The 18,711-nt window shown below is 42.6% G+C and overlaps 1 protein-coding gene across 14 annotated transcripts in view; it reads left to right on the top strand.

The window, feature by feature from the left end:
* Window positions 1–492: 492 nt before the first annotated feature.
* Window positions 493–18,711, top strand: part of BCAS3 (BCAS3 microtubule associated cell migration factor) — a 294,447-nt gene continuing 276,228 nt past the window's right edge. For 9 of the 14 annotated variants that reach the window (XR_012051429.1, XM_072916662.1, XM_072916667.1 and 6 more), the window contains exons 1-6: window positions 615–744; window positions 2,046–2,130; window positions 4,817–4,871; window positions 6,225–6,297; window positions 6,929–7,035; window positions 14,118–14,199. Coding sequence is in view for 13 of the 14 variants with exons in the window: in XM_072916662.1 (XP_072772763.1) it covers window positions 2,060–2,130; window positions 4,817–4,871; window positions 6,225–6,297; window positions 6,929–7,035; window positions 14,118–14,199 (388 nt within the window). In the remaining variant the exon portion in view is untranslated. Of the gene's footprint in view, window positions 745–2,042; window positions 2,131–4,816; window positions 4,872–6,224; window positions 6,298–6,928; window positions 7,036–14,117; window positions 14,200–18,711 lie in introns of all 14 variants that reach the window. The other 5 variants (XM_030288255.4, XM_030288257.4, XM_041720124.2 and 2 more) reach the window with 2 other exon arrangements.

The following is an 18,711-nucleotide window of genomic DNA, read 5'->3' on the forward strand; positions in this document are numbered from 1 at the left end:
CCCCTCACTATTTCACGGTCCCTCACGGTCCCTCACGGCCCCTCACTATTTCACGGTCCCTCACAGTCCCTCACGGTCCCTCAGGATCCCTCATAGCCCCTCACGGTCCCTCACGGCCCCTCAGGATCCCTCACGGCCCCTCAGGGTCCCTCACTGTTTCAGAATCCCTCACGGCCCCTCAGGGTCCCTCACAGCCCCTCACGGCCCCTCACTATTTCACAGTTCCTCACGGCCCCTCACGGTCCCTCACGGCCCCTCAGGGTCCCTCAGGGTCCCTCAGGGTCCCTCACGGTCCCTCACGGCCCCTCACGGTCCCTCACGGTCCCTCACGGCCCCTCACTATTTCACGGTCCCTGAGGGTCCCTCACGGTCCCGCCTATCAGACCCCGCCCCAAGTGACGTCACCGCGCGCGGGCCGCGCCCCTCCCCGCCAATCCGGCCCCGCCCCTCCCCTCCCCACGCGCGCGGGGCCGGCCCGGGCGCGCGGCGGCTCTCGCGAGATCCCCGATGTAAACAAAGCCGCGGGGCGCGCGGCTGAGGGGGGGGGCAGCGCCGCCCGCCTTTCACCGCCCCGGCCGCGTCCCGCCGCGCCCCGCCCACCGCCGGGCAGCACGGCCGCCGATTGGCTGAGAGAGGGACGCGGCCCGCCCCCGGCGCGCTGCCATTGGCTGCGAGCGCGGGGCGCTGGGTGTCATTGCCCGGGGGGTCCCAAACAGTGCCAGTGGCGCCGGGAGCCCGGCAGGTGAGGGCGGCCCGGGCCGCGCTCGGGGCAGCGCCGCGGCGGCTCGGAGCGGCCCCGCGGGGAGGCCGGGCCGGGCAGCGGGCGGGGCAGGCCCGTGAGGCCTGGGGGACCCCCGGCAGCGGCGGCCGGAGGGCGCGGGATGCGGAGCGAGGGGTGGCTGGCGGGGTGGGCGCGCTCCGGGAGGCCGCGGCCCCGCGCAGCGGGCGGGCGGTGGGAGGGCGGCCGGGCAGGGCGCGGGGTTCGCTGTGGAGTTGCTCAATAGCGGCGGAGGAGGGTGGCCGGGCCGGCCCGGCCGCTGTCGGGGCTCCGGAGGGGTGCCGAGGCCCGGCTCAGGAGCTGAGATCCGTCCCGGTGCTCGCCTCCCCTCAGGGTGCGCTGGCACCGGGCGTTGGCCCTGAGGGCTCGGCAGGGCCGGCTGTCCGTGGGGTGCTCCCATCCTTTCCGTGACATTTCGCTTTTCAAGGCTCCTCGGTGCCTGTGTCACGCTGCTATTCTGTTGTGGAGCGTTTTGTTATTAATTACTATTTTGCTACTAATTTCTGAGTGGTTGTCCTGCCTCCCTCAATGGGCTGGCCCTTGCAGGGTCTGGCCTGACGTGAAATGATGCTGATAAGTGATACCACGTTGGGGATTTGGATTTTTCTTTTACTTTGTGAACAGGTTTGGGGTGGGGGGACACCACAGGGCAACTGAGCTGGGATCTGTGGTGATCCTCAAGTGCTTTCTGCCTTTGGGAATGTTACACAGTTTTCCCCTGGAGAGCAGAAGTGTGAAGGAAAGCTTGAGAATGGCACAAAAAGCTGATATGAAGCAGTAGAACGTGTGAGCTGCAATGTAACCCATATTTTCAAGAGTACAGCACGCTGCAATTGTGATTGCTTGTTATTTTTATATAATTGTTTGCTGAGACGGCAGCCCATTAGGAAATAGTGGGTTGGTGTAATGGTGATGACAGCTGTGCACCCGTACCACTATCTTTAATCATGGAATCACAGAATGGTTTGTGTTGGAGGGCTCCTTGAAGACCATCTAGTACAGTTTGAGATAATTTTCCACTTTTATCATTCAGATCTGTGGGGTTTGTTGTTTTGTTTTCACAAACATTCCAGAAGCTGTAGTAACTGAAGAACTTGCCTGCTTGGTGCATGATTTTCTCTTTCCTCATTAAAAAAAGTGCTGTAAAGAGGCCTAGAGGCCTGTGTGAGTGAAATTTCTCTCTTACCACCTTGAAGAATATATGAAGAACTTGTGTGACAAACAATGCTGTGGAAATGTGAGTAAAAGCCTGTGTTTGTTGCAGGTGTGTGCCCAGGAACGATGGCGACAGAGTCCCCGCGCCGCCCCAGTCGCTGCACTGGAGGAGTGGTGGTTCGCCCTCAAGCTGCCACGTAAGAACCTTCTAGAAGAGCAGCCCTTACTGAAAAAGCTTTGGTTTTCTTGTGGAAGAGCCCAGCCTGAGCTGGTTTGGGTTTTTTCCCCCCCCAGAGCCAGCTTGTGTTGACGCTGAAGTTTTGGTGCGTTGAGCGTTGTCCAATAAAGTCAACACGTGGCATTTCTGTCTCCCTAAGTGGGACCCCATCCTCTGCAGTTGCACACCAAAGCTGTGTATTTAAAAGCTAATTACTGCAGATTTTTGTTGTTGTTTGCTCCATTTTGCTGTACAAACATTGCAATGTAGAAGAGTGATGCCAGCTTCTTCCTTAGGCCAGAGGGATGTTCCACATGTGATCCTCTCTTGCTGTTCTTTTAAACAGCACCTTGTCCCAGGAGTGGATATATTAAATAGAAAACTTGTCAATAAAGTCCTCCAGGAAGAATTGTGGATTTAAAAAAAAAAAAATATTAAAAGAACAAAACCAAGAAAAAAGGAAGAAGCTCCATCCTTCTGGTCAGAGCACCTGACAAACACTTTTTGTGCCTGAGCATTCTGATTTTCACTGTGTGCACATGGCAATGCTTTCATGGCAAAAGAGCTTTTTGGCTATAAGACACCCTAGAAGATTTATGGTCTTTGTTAAAGGAGTTCTGTAGCAATTTATCTTTCTTCCTTGGGATGTTTATGCTGCTGCAAAAAAGCACTGTATGGAAATATCCACTTCAGGGGGTGTTACTGTGCCCTTGGAGATAACTCTGTATTTCCAGAAACTTCATTTTTATTGAAGAGCACTAGAAACTCATTGTTGTAGCACAGAAAGTTGTGTTAGATCTTTGTCTTGCTGCCGTTTTTTAATGTGGCAAAATTCCTCAACAAATGCATTTCCTCTCTGTAACAACATTTTCTTCAAAATATGCTTTAAAAGTGTTATGATAGAAAAGCACTGTACAAAATTGATTATCTGTTCTGAAGATGATTATCTGTTATTTTTTTAAACATGGTGTTTTGTTCTTGAGGTACCTGTTTGTGCCTCAAAAATGTCACTTTTTGATGAATGTGTGTGTGCTGAGCACTCAGCAGCATTGACTTTCTACATCATTATTAAAGCAAGATTGGGCTTTTTTGTGGGTTATGTTGTTTTTAACCACTTTAGAGGCATCTCCCTGGGATTTTTTCAACTTTGGGAGAGATTTAGAGCACACACACTGAATAAAACACCTCCCAAACATCGACTTGGGTTCAAGATGTGCTTGGGGAGAGGGGAAAAAAGTGCATTCCATGAGCTGAGCCATGAAGGCAGCATGACTCTGGCTGGTTGGCATTCCCAGGGCAGCTTCAGACCCTGTATTTAATACTCTAACTGTGGCCAGGCACTTTAATAAAGGTGTGCAGGGGCAGTTTGGGTGACCTACATAAATCAGAGAAGAATCAGCACAAAAGAAACCACAGTGTTTGTGAGGCCTCAGCCCAAAGCTGAGTGGGGCAATCTGGGATGCAGAAATCCTGGGATGGCTGCTTTGGTCGTGGGCTGGAGTAGGCTTTCTGGAATGTAAAACTTCATCTTTTTGATTTATTTCAAAGAGGTGTTGCAGCATTTGAGTTCAAGTATCTTCTGTATGGTTGTGTGTAGTCCTAAACTCTCCAGAGTGCTGCGTTTTCAGTGCTAAACACACCTGGTTTTATTAAAACAATCTTGCACAACTTCAGAAAAATGCACCCTTGGCCATCCAGAGTTTCTAATTTAGAGTAAATTGTAAAGTTTAAATTAAAATTCTCCTTTGTTGCTATGAGAAATCTTGAGTTGGCACAGGAAAAATTACAGCAGCATAAAAGTTAATTTTGGAGCTGCCTAAAGAAAACCTGAAGGCTTTTCTTAGATAATCTCAGGCTTTCTGAAGGTGTCTCTTGTTGCCAGTGTGTCTCAAGTGTTCCTCGTGGCACAAAGCACCAACTTTCTGCAGGGTTTCAGCACCATCTGTGTGCTGCTCTCAGCCCACGCTGTGGTTACTCAGCACTTACACAGGGCACTCACTGCTGGGTTACTCAGAGCATTGCTTTAACTCTGCCCCAACAAATGTATCTTGCACTAGAAACCCTCCCCAGATCGATGCTGCTGATGAATTTCCAACAGGGAATAAGCCTCCCAAGCTATAAAATCTTAGCTGGAAATGCCTCTCCTTGCTGTCAGGGAATTTTATTCCTCTTCTTGCTGTCAGGGAATTTTATTCCATCCCCTGCCCCTGAGCACTGCCAGCATTGTCCATCATGCACAGGAGCTCTGGAAGTTTGTGCCACCAGGAGAGCTCCACTCATTGTTTAAATCCTCATGTTCATGTTGTAAGAGCCAATTCAAGTAGAAAAATCCTGAGGAATGATTTCCAAATCCCTGTACCACTTCTGGCCCCTCTGATGTGGAGAACGTGGCTTATTCCTTGAATGTGGATTTTATACTTTGCCCCAAGCAGTTACTCCATCAGCAGGTATCACTTGGCTTTTTTACAGACTTTTATTACTCTTATTTCATAACTCACAGGCCACAATTTATACTATCAGAATTTGGCAGTAAATTAAGCCTGCATTGCATGCTTAGTGTTCTCCTATGTGCTAAAGGTTGCCCATTCTTCCTTTTACTGGTCTAATTCAGTAATTCATGCCCATTTCTGAGCTCCTTTGGCTGAAATTCTCCTTCTGTTTTCCAGGGAACAGTCGTACATGGAGAGTGTTGTTACCTTCCTCCAAGATGTTGTGCCACAGGTAGGGTGTGGATCTTTAAAACTACTTTTTTCCAGTGCACAAAAAAAGCAGTGTCAGGAGTCCTCACCCTGCTTTGTAAATTTATTACTTCATCTAATAAATAAATAAATAAATAGTATGTGTGTATCGATATATTTTAATATATTTATATAGAATAAATATGGCACTGGAATGGTGCCTTCCTGGTTGCCCATGTGCCTCCCAGTAGCAGAGGAGGAACTAATTTTGTTTTCCTCTTTGGGGAAGCTGTAGTCCATGGTGGAGGAACACTGCAGCTGATTGTGGCTTCAGGAAACGTTCCTGATTCTGATTCCAGGGAATTATTTAGTGTCCTGTTTCCTCCTGATTTTCCTCTTAGGAATCCCCAGTGCATTTATTCTGCAATAATACAAAAACAATGCCCTCAGTAATACCAATTTGCGAAATGCATTTTGGACTCAGGTTTAAAACGAAACATATTTAAAGTTTCAATGAAGACATTTCTGCATTCCACAGCCTCCCATTCCCCCGCTCTGGTTAAAGGACACAGTCTGTGTTTTATTTTACACATCAGCTTGCCTTGGAAGCGTGGAATTGATTTGTTTTGAAAAGTAAACCCCACACTTACTTTTTACATTTGTATTTTTAGTCCATGTTATTGCTTTTCTGCCATGTATGAAGTGATTATACAAGATGTGTTCATATTTATTCCCAAATAGTGCTCAGCATTTTGGTATAATTCATTTGGAGGTGAGGGTATTTCTGCTGGTGCTCACGTTCCTGCTACCACAGCTTCTCCTGAGGACTGTAAAACCTCCAGGCTGCAAACACTGCAAGTCTCGCTCCACAATTTCTTTTTGTATCTCATCTTTTTATGGGAATCTGTAGAACACAGGGCTGAAACATGGATCTGTTCTGCTGGAATTGCAGTTTATTCTCTTTTAAATGGCTGCATTAAAGTTGTCACAAACAGAACTGAAAGGTGTCAGTAATATAAGCTGTGTAGTAAAGGTCTCTTTCTTTCCTCAGTCTGGCTTGCAAAGCTTTTAAGTGAATTAATGAGAATTTTAATGATAAAACACCTCATGGAGAACCTCCAACACTGCTGAAGTTAAAGATTGTAGAACCAATTTAATTTTATTAACTCAACTCTAAGTCACGTGGCATTTCTTACCTGCCCCAGAAGATTTATTGTTCCAAATATTTTATCATTCCTACATCAGTGAGTGATGTTCAGCATGGTTATGTTGTGTGAATATTGGTGACAATAAGGTCCACAAATCATGTTTGTGGTTTTTAATATAATTCCTTTTTACAGGGGAGAAAAACCACTGTTAATCTTCCTTGTTTCAACCATTTTTGCTTTTTGTCCAGGCCTACAGTGGAACCCCACCAGAAGAAAAAGAGAAAATTGTCTGGGTCAGATTTGAAAATGCTGATTTAAATGGTATGCCCTAATTTTCTCTCACTTGTACTTGGGAGTTCTGGGTCCATGTACAATAATTCCAGTCAGCTTTCTCTGTACTAGAACAATTATAAATATTATGATTTTATTGAGTAAAACCTCTCTTAAATGACATTTTCAACCATGAGAGAATGAACAAAGCTCACTGAAAGGATGGAAGCATCAGAGACAGAGAAGATTTATGTGGGTTGGTGAAAGATGTTTCCAGGCTCAGTTAGAACAGGCTGCATAAAATAAATGTAAACACAACATGAAGGATTCTGAAGAATATTCTAAAGAGTTTTGTTATATGAACCTAAAAAAGAAATACCTGAGATTTTATATAAAATAAAGGGAAAACAAACCTACAAGCAAAGAAACCTTAACTGGCCAGAGATGGCCATAAAGCCACGTGGAGATTATAGATAGTTTCTAGTTTGATAACCCTGATTTAGGTTCTCTCTCCATCCCTAACCTTCCTTTAAAAAAAAAGGAAGAGCTGTATTGTTCCAGCATGAAAATGTAAAGCACTTTGGTTGCTTTTAGTTCTAGCAATTGAGGGAACACCATCTAATGTTGCTGAGAGCTTGGTCCTGACTTCTAATAATGGCTTTGCTGTTGAAATGCCCTTCAGATACATCCAGGAATATGGAATTCCATGAAATCCACAGCACTGGGAACGAGCCCCCGCTGCTGCTGCTGCTCGGCTACAGCGATGGGATGCAAGTCTGGAGCATACCTGTAAGTTCAGGGCTCACCCCCTCCTTCCTTCTCCTTTTCTTTGTCAATTTGCTGTTCCAACTTTAATCTTTTACCTTGAATTTCTCCCACTGGAGTGGAGGGAGCCAGCACTTCCCATCAATGTCATATGGATTGTGTGTAATGTGGTTATCTTCAGATAATCCTGAGCACAGCTCAAACACTTCAGTTCATGTACCTGCACATTTTTGAGGGCTTTTTACACATTATTCCTGCTAACTCCATTTCCAGACTCAAACTGGGAGCAGTGTTTGTACCCCCAAAACAAAACTGGATTTTTTTTTTTTAACAGAAAAGTATAAGGGTTTAAAAAAACACCCAACAGGATTTGTTTGTCCCAGGAACTCAAGTATGACAGTATTAATAGTATTTTACAATCACATGTTTGTCATGGACATGATTTGCAATTTTAATTTTATGAAGGCCTCTGTGTGCATAAGGGTTTGATTTCATGCTCTCATCCCCACCCCCTGGGCTGTGTTGCAGAGTGGTTAATGGGGCACATGGTCTTCATTTGGGGAATTTCCCTCAAATTTCTCAAAATGAGAGAATAAAGTTGAATACAGTAGGTTATAAAATTCTGAATTTAAAAAAGCAAAATTGCTCACAACACCTTATCCTTCAGAATAAAGCAGAGAGGATTTAATTCTTTCCTTTTGTAAAATACATTGTTTTTTAATGAAATGTGTACATTTTACAACTTTCTGGTTAGCTATGTAGGACATATGTTTATATACCAGTAGCTTAGAAAATAATGTTAATTTCTACAGCAAAAGTTCAGTTTAATTGAGTTTTATGGGTGTGGTAGGGCTTTTCCCTTCCTTATTGGATCTTATTATCCTCTTGATTTCATCTCATTAGCACAAATGAGGAAAAGCTGATGAGGTTTTGTGTTTGAAAGAATGTTTAACAGAAATGGAGTGAGACCTAATATACTTCGCTAAATTTCAGTCCTTTGGAGCTGTTTGTTAAAATTTAGGAGCTTTGACTGAAACTTGGGAATATTTCAGCCAAAATGGGATTTTCTCTCGCGGTGCGTTACACAAACCTTCCACACGGGGGCGCTGAGACACCGAGCTAAGAGCGGCAGCACCACCAACGCAATCAATCAATTAATTAATTAATTAACTCGCCCTGAGCATCACATCGCCTTGAGCTCACGTATCCTCACAAAACACCCCATTTTACCCAGCTGAAATGTTGTTATCCGAATGAACCTGTGTTTTCTGCTAAAAAAACGGAGATGTGTTGCCATAGATGAATGTTTCCCGTTTTCTTTCTATTTTTTTCTTTTTTTTCCCTTCCTTGTGTCTGAATGAACCACAAGTTCGACCATGGAATACCTGATTTTTGCCTTCTTTTTTGTAGGACCATACAGCAAGACTGTCTTTTTTTTTTTTTTTTTTTTTTCTCAGTGTATTTCACTTCTTCATCATTCCTAGCTTTTGATAGTATTTGCTATTTCAGGAAAATAACAAAAATTAAGTTGCAGGACAGCTTCTCTTAGTGCAGTTCAACTTTTGCAGAAGTATGAGCAGGAGGGAAGTGCAGTGAAATGGAGAAAATGCCAAATGTGGAAATATTTTAACATCCACCTTCAGAATGTCAGCTGTGGGGATATTGCATCATTTTGCCAGCCCTTTTTTTGTATATTCTGTGAAATTCTGAGAGCACAGAGGGAGGTGCAGCTTGGACGTGGACACTTTGTGTTAGTCCAGTGTCCGTGTTGGAATGGCTCCTCTGTTAGTGCAGATTTTCACAGAAAAATGATCTTTAGCATCAGTTTTAAACGTCTTTCCAGAGCAGGATTTGTAAATCTGGAGGGAACATAAACTGGAGGGTTTTTTTCATAAACTGGAGGGGGTTTTTCACATTTTTGCTTCTCATTTGCGTTTCCCCCCCTTGCTTAGCCTGAGCACAATAAAACCTGGCAGCAATGTGATTGACTTAATATTTAAGAGCTTATTTGGCAACACTTTTTTGTGCCCTCTGCTATTACACAAACCTTCTTTCTTGGCCCCACTGACTATTTAGCTTGTAATTAAGCAATGTTATTCCAGCTAAGGAGAAAAAAAACCCAACCCTGCTTTCTCCAGCTTAATCTGCAAAAGCAACAATCTGACATTTATGTGCAAATCTCCTCAGGAAAGTCATTATCTGTAGCATTGTGCTTTTTTATTCCTACAATTGGCCTTCTATTCAGCACTTAATAACGTGTTGCAGGCAGCAGGGGTTGTGTGTGAGTGATTATGAAGTGTTTATGACAGCTCCTAAGCCCACACTCCTGCTAATGGTGTTACATGGCCTTGCCCACACCTCGCTGCTGTGTCTCTGCGAGCTGAAAGTGCTTTCACATTAACATCTCCTCCGAGGAGGATCTTTGGAGTACCAAAGTGTGATTTGCAGGATGGGAGATACCATTAGGACGGCTTCAAAGGGCTCGGGGTGGTGTTTGGGGCAGCCTGGCTTAGGAAGTGCAGCACAAGGTGTCCATCCAAAGGACTTGGCTTTGATCTCTGCTCTCAAGTGGGGGTGGGAAGGTTAAAAGTGGGTTTAAAATACTCCTGGCTAAGTGGGGAGGAATCTGGGAATACACTAGGAGTTCCTGTTTGATAATGGTGCAGTGGAGTTCTGTGTTTTGTTTGGAGTTTGTTTTTTGCCTTGCTCCCAGTTTCATGTTTCAGAGACAACTGGAACTGGTTTCTGCCTGATGTGGTTTCCAAGTCTCTGTTCTAGATGTTCCTGTTCAGGGAATGCATGTTGGCTGCTTTTTTTTTTTTTTTTTTTTGTTTCTCATTGTAGGCTCTGAGTTTCAGAAGTAGAAAAATCATCTTAATGTATTGGTTCTTGTGACAATTAAAAAAGAAACTCATCACATCCCAAGCTGCAATGCTTCCTCTGTCCAGACCTCCTTCTAGAGGGAACCACTTGCATGTAGCACTCAGAAAAATGGAGTAATGACCTGACCTAGTGACCCTGAAAAACGTCTGAGGACTTTGCAGAACATCTATGCAAATAATTTGATGAGACTTTGGTTTTTTACACTGAAGAGGCACCAATGTGCACGAAATGTGGTTTTATAAAACTTCTGATTCCATTAGCGCTGCCATAATTTAAAGTACTAGGTGCAACTTCATCCTCAGTCCAGCACCAGAGTAACATTCCTTGAGCATCTAAATTCTTACAGTCTCTAGATAATTACAGAGATCTGGTTTGAATGGAAAAGCTGAGTGAATTTCTAAACTAAAGTGATAAAATTTGTTCATTTTCTTCCAATCCTTCCTTACTTTCTCAGCAGCAGCATGGCTGGAAGTTGCCTTTAACCCATATGCAGCAATATTTGGTGGTGGTATCTATTAATTGCTTATTATCATATTAGAATATCATATCATGATATCTTCATGTATGAAACATACATCAGAATATTTAAAAACAACTCCTGATCATTCCCTTTTCCTGTCACATATTCCCCAGTCTCCATTTCTAGATTTGCACAGAAGTTTAAGCATTGAGTTCCAAACTCCATTTCGTTTCACTTTGGTGTACGTTTTGCTTTCTTTTTTTGTTTTAAATTTTTTTCCCCATGTGAAAACCATTTTCTCTGGTTGGAAGCTATTACTTGTCCTCGGTGTGAACAAAACTTCCTTTGTTCAGCTTTTTTTTATGGGTGCAAACTGGTGTGCTCCAAACAATGCCTCAAAAATTACCCAGTGCTGCAGATTCCTGGGCTGTCATGTTTTAAGCTCAAGATCTCTTAAGTGGAGGAGAAGATTCTTCTTCCTTCATTGAGGAATTTTTTGGGGGGTTTGAATCCTTTGCTTCCAGCCTTCCCTGTAGGTCTGGGGGTTGTGGTTGATCCCAGGTTTTGGGAAAGCTGAGATGTTCTACCAGAGCAGCTTGGAGCCATCATTTTGGATTCCCTCTTCCCTGCAACGAGTACCTGAAGCTGCTTTTACAGCTTAATATCCAATTCTTGAAACCTGTTTGGAAATATTCTTGGCTCTTGGAATGGGAAAGAAAAACTTTTAAGAGCTCTGAGAGCTGCCACGGGGACTTGCTACTTAGCTGGATCCAATCCAAAATGGCAGCCACAGCCTCGTTTCTCACAGGTGCTTTTTGAAGAATTTCGAGCTCTGTTTTCAATTCATGAGCTCTATTTATATTTTGTCTGTGCATGTGAGACTGTGGAGCTCCAGGGACTGGGAATGGGATGGGGGCTGACCCCCTGTCCCCTCAGTGTGCAGCTCCTGCTCCCACTGGGTGTCCCCTTCACAGGGGATGAGCGCTGGAGTGGCAGAAGATCAGGCCACACAATCTCTGTCCCTCCAAGGAGGAGCTTGCAGGCAGGTTGAATCTTTTTCCATAGCTAAAAAGTTTTATCTATAGATAAAATAATAGCAATAAAGTTTTATCCATTGATAAATGAAGGGCATTAGCATTAATCACACTTAATTCAGGGTTTTATAAGAACTGCAAACAAAATAAGAAGCTTCTGATGGTGGTGGTGGTGTTTGAAAGGAGTTCATTGGAATTAAAAGAAAATCTTGAATTCGAAGCCCTGATGTATTTTTCAGTGCCAAGCAAACCAAGGAACAACCAAGCTCTTACTAATTCATGGCAGACACACGATGCAATGTCTTCCATGAGTCCCTGTCTCATCAGAACAGTTAGGGACAACTTAAATCCCCTGAAAAAGCTGTTACTCTATGAAACTATGCTAGATTAAATACTATGCTAGATTCAATATTAGTGTTTTAATGTGATCAGTGTTGTTCTGTCACATCCAGATTTTTTGGAAACTTTATTTTGTGCCTGTTAGAGAATTTGAATTTTCTTTACAAGCGAGATGCTGGTGGTTGGGTGGCATCTTGTATTTTCATTACAAAGCCTCCAGTGGGGATGTATCTTAAAATTTGATCCTTTTTAGATCCCAGAAGTCAGCAAGTGCTCAGCACTTGAGCTGTAGAAGCTGAACCCAAACCATTCCATGATTTAGAATGCTGCAGGGACTGAGCAAAGGACCTGTTAACCTACAGTGGTCTCAAAACAGGGGCTAAATACCTTTAATCTCATTTTAGTCACTGTTGGGTCCTGTGCCTTTTGCTAATCCATTTAACCTTACTTTCTGTAATTTCCCCCCAGTATGAAATAATAAATTATCTTTAAATAATGAATATTAATTATTCAAAAGTTACTGTAGCATGATATGCATGAGAAGAGCTGGGCTGAGATTTCCACATTAAATGCTTCAGTACAAATAAACTTCATTTGTATTTGGACATTTCTAAGCTTTTCTTTGCTAGTCTCAAGTTTAAACTCTACCAGGTCTTGGCACCTCAGGCTGGATAAACATTCTGCTGGAGTTCAGGATATTTAAGAGCAGAACCTGAGTTAAGGAGGTTTGGCCCTCTCAGTGTGTCTTCCTTTGGGGACTGGAACTCTGTTTGAAGCAGGCTGGAGCTGGGGCTGCTGTGCTGGCAGGGTTAAAAAGGAGAAGGAGGTGTCTGAGCTGCTTGGGATATTTTATGGGAGTCACTCCTTCCGTACCTTTGTTGTGCTGGTTCCTTTCCCTCTTGTTTTCATTCCTAGCCAGAGATGTGCATGCACGTGTGAAACAGCATTTTCATGGTTTGGGGGAAAAATCTTTAATTGCCAATAATAATAGTTCCCAAACCTTCTGTTTTTCTTCTTTTCCATTTCCTCCTTTCCCTTTTCATAGAGCTGCTGTGTTCCAATGGACAGAAAACGTGCTGCTGTCTTAATTTTTTAAATCTCTTTATTACTCTGTCCCTCTTTAATTTTCCTCATTTTCTGCTTAGCTGTGCTCTACATTTTCCTGAGCTGTTTTTTCTGGATACAGATGTTTTCATCCAGAGGTGTTTTTTTCCCCAACACTGCACTCCAAGCTCATGATCAGTTAAAAGCCATCAACTTTTAACTCACAATTAGTGAGTTGGTGTTATTAACAGTGATTTTAATTGATAAACTGCTGGGCTAAAATGGGTTAAAATGTTATTTCCCCACTTTTGTGTAGCTTGTGTGCAATTCCAGGCTTAACAGGGAGAAGCAGCAGTTCTATGTACTGTGTGCAGCATGGTGGGTTAGCTCTGTAGTAAATGGTATTTTCAAAGTAATTTTATTTATAATTGTGCTTCATGAGGTGGGTTTCATTCTCCCCCATGACCCAGAGCAGTGATAATAAATAACCAGGCAAGAGTGGATGTAAGCTGAGAGCCTGGAGTACTGTACTTGGGATTTGCTGGTCAAACAGTAGGAGTATTTTAACTTTTTGGACGTGTGAGCTGAAGTGCAGAAAGAAATGGAAACAACCATAAAATGACATTTCCAAAAGTTCACTTGAATTTATAGTTTATTGATTCCTAAGAACCTTATTCCAAATCATGTTCTCTTCTGATATTGTAAGCTGCTTGTTTGGCAAAACTTATGCCAGCCTTGGCTGTGTTCTGGGGCTCATTACATCTGTTTTAAGTTGTTGGTTAGTTGGAAATGAGCTTCATAATGTTTGCCATTTTCCTGGAGTTTGACGTTCCATATCGGATCCATTTCCAGGCAGTTATGAAAATACATTGAGTGACCATTGCAGGAAGTCTGGAAATTCATCTTAACTGCTTCTGGTTTAATCTTTTCAACATTGCCATCAGTGACAGGCTTAAGTAGCTTGACCACCAATTTTTAAACATGGTTTTCACACCTGGTGAGTTCGAAATGAACCATTATATGAAATTCTCCCATTTTTTTCCACCCATATTTGCCACTCTTGATTGATTTCTGGTGAGCTGGCATTTTCCTTTAGAACCATGTGAAATGTGGGATAAATTTTTGTGAATTTTAGTCAGCTTCAAGCCTTGCTTCTTCCAAAAGCTGTGTGGTCGTGAGCAGTTCATTCAAGACTTCTAATGTATATTTTTAATTAGAGAAATGGCAGTGGTTGCTTAGGCAGAGTCTCACCAATGTAGCTCCCTAAAATGCCTTTCTACCTGCCTTCTTGGCTGTTGAGCAGCTGTATTTTTGCAAGTGTGAATGTGTTTTTTGCCTTTTTGCAGATCAGTGGGGAGGCTCAGGAGCTGTTCTCGGTGCGGCACGGGCCGGTTCGAGCCGCTCGGATCCTGCCAGCTCCTCAGATCAGTGAGTACCCCGAACACAGCAGCACCCACCTGAACCCTTTCCATTAAAAAGGCTTCTCTTCCACTCCTGTTCAACTAACAAAACTACAGAATTTGGTTTTTGGGGCAGCACTGACTTCTGATTATTCAATTTCTCCTTATTTTACATTAATTTTACTCACTTTGACCCTTTCAGTGGTTTGAATTTTATCATTCTTTGAGTGTAGCTCTTCTCTGCCGCTGCTTAAATATTGTTTTATCAAATTCTAAACCCAGCTGCTTAATTTAACATTATTAAATGTTAATTTAATTTAGGATTTAGGAAGAATTTAGGATTCTTCCAGAAGTTGAGTTAACCCTAAGAAGAACTTGCTGCAAAATCTGAGCAACTGTGCATAAACAAGCAAATTCCTCTAAAAAAACTCCATCCAAACTCAATCTAATTGTTGACTTCTGAACTGTTTGGGTTTAAATTAAATTGGTTGTTTTACTTTGTGGATGAAAAGAATTAGACCAAGGTGTTTGGGGATTATGCTGGTTTCGAATTTCTAGTAATATTTTATGAATTAATTAATGAACTCAAAAAATACAGCCTAAAATCTTATTATTTAAATTATTCATAGTAAATTGAACTGATTTTGTGTGTTTCAAAGAAAGTAAATGAAGAATGTTTAATGGACATATTATATATTTTTTTGTGATTTCTTGAGCAGAGGAATATGCAAAGTATATGTGGCTGTGTAACTATTAGAGGTTAAACTAACTTAGAGTAAAATACTCCCCAAGCCTGTTGTTCCTTTATTCCATTTACTGGAACCCTGGATAATTCCCAACGAGCTGCTCTCTTGCTATTATGTGTGTCACTGAGTAATGGATGTCTGTGCCCCTTCCTCTCCAGAAGGGAAAAAAAAAAGGAGAAAGAGATGTGGAAATGAAAATGAAAATGAAGTGAATTAATTGAAGAACCTGGGAGTTCTGTTTTTTTCTGGTATTAAAACAGGTTTTTGATTTTTCAATCAAGTAAATCACACTCATGAACTCCTTCAAGCAGTTATTGTCTTTCTGCCCCTAAATTCCATACATTTAGCATCTGACAATGATAGTTGTTACATTAGAAAACTATTCAAATTAGCTCATATTAAATTAAACCAAACCTTTTAAAAACATGTTTTGGTCTCTTTTTACATGGCTTGGTTTTAATAAATCTTTGATTAAAAGTACATGAATGTATCATTGACCAGTATCTGGAATCAGATAAAAGCAAAGCTGTAATAAGAGGCCTTAGATAACTAACTCATGAGCTTTAATGATTCTGAACGAAATAAAAGGAATTTGTAAAGGAGAAGCTGATTACCATCAGCAGGCTCAAACACTGTTTTACTGTAAAGCTGTAAAAAGGGAATTATTGAAAATAGGAGTCTCTTGGTGGATGGATTTGGCACGTTCCTAGAAACAGATTTGAGCTGGTGATAAGCAGCTCATTCCCAGGTGTGAAAGGAAAGCTCATGCCTTTAACTTGGTGACTTTACAGCAGCAGAACCTAATAGTTTGTCAACTATTTCATTAAAAAACTGCAGCCCTTTGATGTTAGATCCTCTGCCTCGTGGTGTGTCTGGTGGCATAATGAAGCCTTGTTTCAGAGAGATTATTTCATGCAGGGCATCTCCTCCAGCAGCTCCTGGAACTGCTGGGCCAGCTCTGCTCTGCTCTGAGCCACCAACCTGGGCTGGACCAGCTCTGCAGCATCACTGTGGTGTCCTGCTCTGCAGCCTGGAGCAGATGGCCATGAGAAATGGAGGGATTTCTGTAAATAATGTTAAACCCTCCAGATACCAACTCTTCTCCAGGGTCAGGTCATACCTACCTTCAGCAGGGCCTTCAGTAGGCAGGGCTTTAATTACTCTGTGCAGTTTAGAATGTACAGGGCCTTTTGGAGACTGAGGGGTTGCACTGTGACCAAATTTTGGGCTTGTAGAGCTCATATTTAGACTATGAGAACATCTCAGTCTGGACTCTGGCAGTCTTAGGGACAGGAATTCTGAGCTGTAATACTTCTGAGCCATCCTTGGCTCTTCTCCACTTCCAGACCTGGGTGCTGGGCTGGGGTTAGGGTTGTTTCCATGTCCAGGTCTGGATTTTCTGTCAGTGCTGAGGCAGTGATACATTTATTTCAGTTACCTTTGTTCTTTCTCCTACAAAATCAGAATATTGATGCTTTCTGAAGGAAGTGAATGTCACAATCTCCCATATTTTATTACTTATCCCAGGTCATTTTACAAGCCTCTGGCCAAATACCTGCTTTGCCTTGTGCTGTCCCATTTGTCAAGGTAGAGCTGCACAGGTTAAAAATCAGTCAGGAAACTCAGAAAGGCAGGGGAGCAGCTCTGTGTGTGGCAATTCCTGCTCAGAGGGGTGACAGGCTGGTGTGGTGAAGTTTAGATCAGTGGTTGTCTGTGAAACCTATTTCCATGTTTCAGCATTATGAAAATAAATTCCTCCAGCGAGCTGAATTAATTTATTACCATTTTCTAGATTATGCTGCTTGCAGAAAGATGATATAATAGCCCTACATCTCTCTGTGAATTTGTCTGTTCACTCCAATTGACTTATAAGGGGGGGAAAGGCTAATAAAAAAAAAGAAATAAAAAGAATTTAGAGGTACTAAAACCCATTGAGAGTTGAAATATTGCAGCAGATTTATCCCTATTCTCCACTGCTCCCATCTTTGATGTTGGTAAAATTAAGATTTGAACCTCAAAAGCTGACTCAGGTTTATGTGCAGGTACACTTAAAGAGCTCTAATATTTAGGTTGCCTTCTAAAGGAAGGCAGATGTGAGGTTTGTGTATGTTCAGCCACTTGGGTGGTTCAGTGGTTTGAAATCCCCAAAGGCCAAAATAATCCCAGGTTCTGTGTGGTGGGCTGACCCTGCCCGATGGACAAGCAAGGTTTGGGGTGGTTGTGCAGGTGTGTGTCTGAGTTTTGCTGTTCTCCCACTGTTCCATGGGGGTTTTGGGATAATGAATGGGAATGTCTGTGGATAATAGAAATTACAGACTGGAATTCTCCAAGTAAGGCTCTTTCAGAGACATTACAGGGGAGAATTTTTCTGTAAAATCCCAATTTCTTTGAAGCTTTGGGCTGGCCTGTGTTTCCTCATAACATCATACATGAAATAAAATAACTATTTCATTGTTTTTGGTGCTCTAGAGCAGTGCACCTGAAACTTTCTCCCAGCTGGGCTGAGATGGAATTCCAGCCTGGGGCGCTCCCAGGTACTGCTGGGCTGCTGCAGGACCACAAGTGCCACAAGATTTCCAAGGAAAAAATGGAAATGAGAGGGGTTTAGTGGAGCAGGAGCAGCACCCATTATGAAATGGGACTGATCAGTGGAATTACACACCAGGAAAATCCACTCCGTGGTGCCTCTGACCACTGCTAAATAGGTCAGAGTGTGAAATTCATCCAGCACGTTTCCTCCTGCTGGGAAACCAGGGGCATTTCCAGACTTCTGAGCAGCCTTTGAGCTCCTGTGACATCCACTGGCTTTCACTTTGACTCTGCACAAAGATGTGCTGCTTTTGGTGGTGTTGGCACTATTTTTATTGGCATTATTGAGAGGCCTTAGCAAAACCCTGAGGTCCCTATTGACAGTTTCATCAGCAGGACAGGGTCTAAGCTGCTTTGAGCTTAGTGTGGGTAACCTTTTGACTTCATAAACTTCTAAATGTTGATTTGTATGAAATTTCATTTAGCCACAGAGAGATTTTTTTTCCCCCCTTTTTTTTTTTTTTTTTTCAATTTTAAGCACACTAACTGAAGTTAGGTTTTTAAAAAACCAAACCTATCATTTAGCTAAATGGAGCTGTAGGTAAGGTGGTGCCTTGTTGGCAGGAAGGGCAGTTTTCATTACTTTAATTGTGTGATTTGTCAGGATTTCCAGCATTTTATAAATGCTATAGTGTTATATGACAGAGTTAAAAGGATTTAGAATAAAAGGAGTTTAAGAAAAAGACTTTGCAACAGGATTTCAATACTTTTTGTATTTGGGGGGATTTAGAGAGCTGTTTTTCATTTCAATTTTGTTAAACACTGTGTGTGCAGCAGGTGTGTGCAACGTCAGCGCCTCGCACATGCAAATAAACACAATTTTACAAATGAAAATTAATCCAGCAGAACTTGGGAGATTAAATGCCACCCCAGACCTGGGAGAGGCTCCTGCTCCATTAGAGCCCAACACATGTCACTCTGTGCAATCTCGTGGATGGGACAGCTATTAACCTGATTTAATGCCCTCAGAGGCCTCCCAGTAATGATCCTTTCCTGCACTATTAATATTTACATTCTGAAAGTATTGAAGCAGAAAATGGATTTTTCAAAATTGAGGGACTGGAGTCATTATAGACAGAAATCAGAAGTTTAAGCACCTATCACAGAAATTTTGCAGATCTGTGCTGTGGGTATTAAATCTGGCATTGCTTTTGATTTTGGGGCACTTGATTCCCTGGATTCCCCCCCACGTTTTTCCTCTGTCT

Source organism: Taeniopygia guttata, chromosome 19 (genome assembly GCF_048771995.1).
Source record: "Taeniopygia guttata chromosome 19, bTaeGut7.mat, whole genome shotgun sequence".
In the NCBI taxonomy this organism is placed as follows: domain Eukaryota; kingdom Metazoa; phylum Chordata; class Aves; order Passeriformes; family Estrildidae; genus Taeniopygia; species Taeniopygia guttata.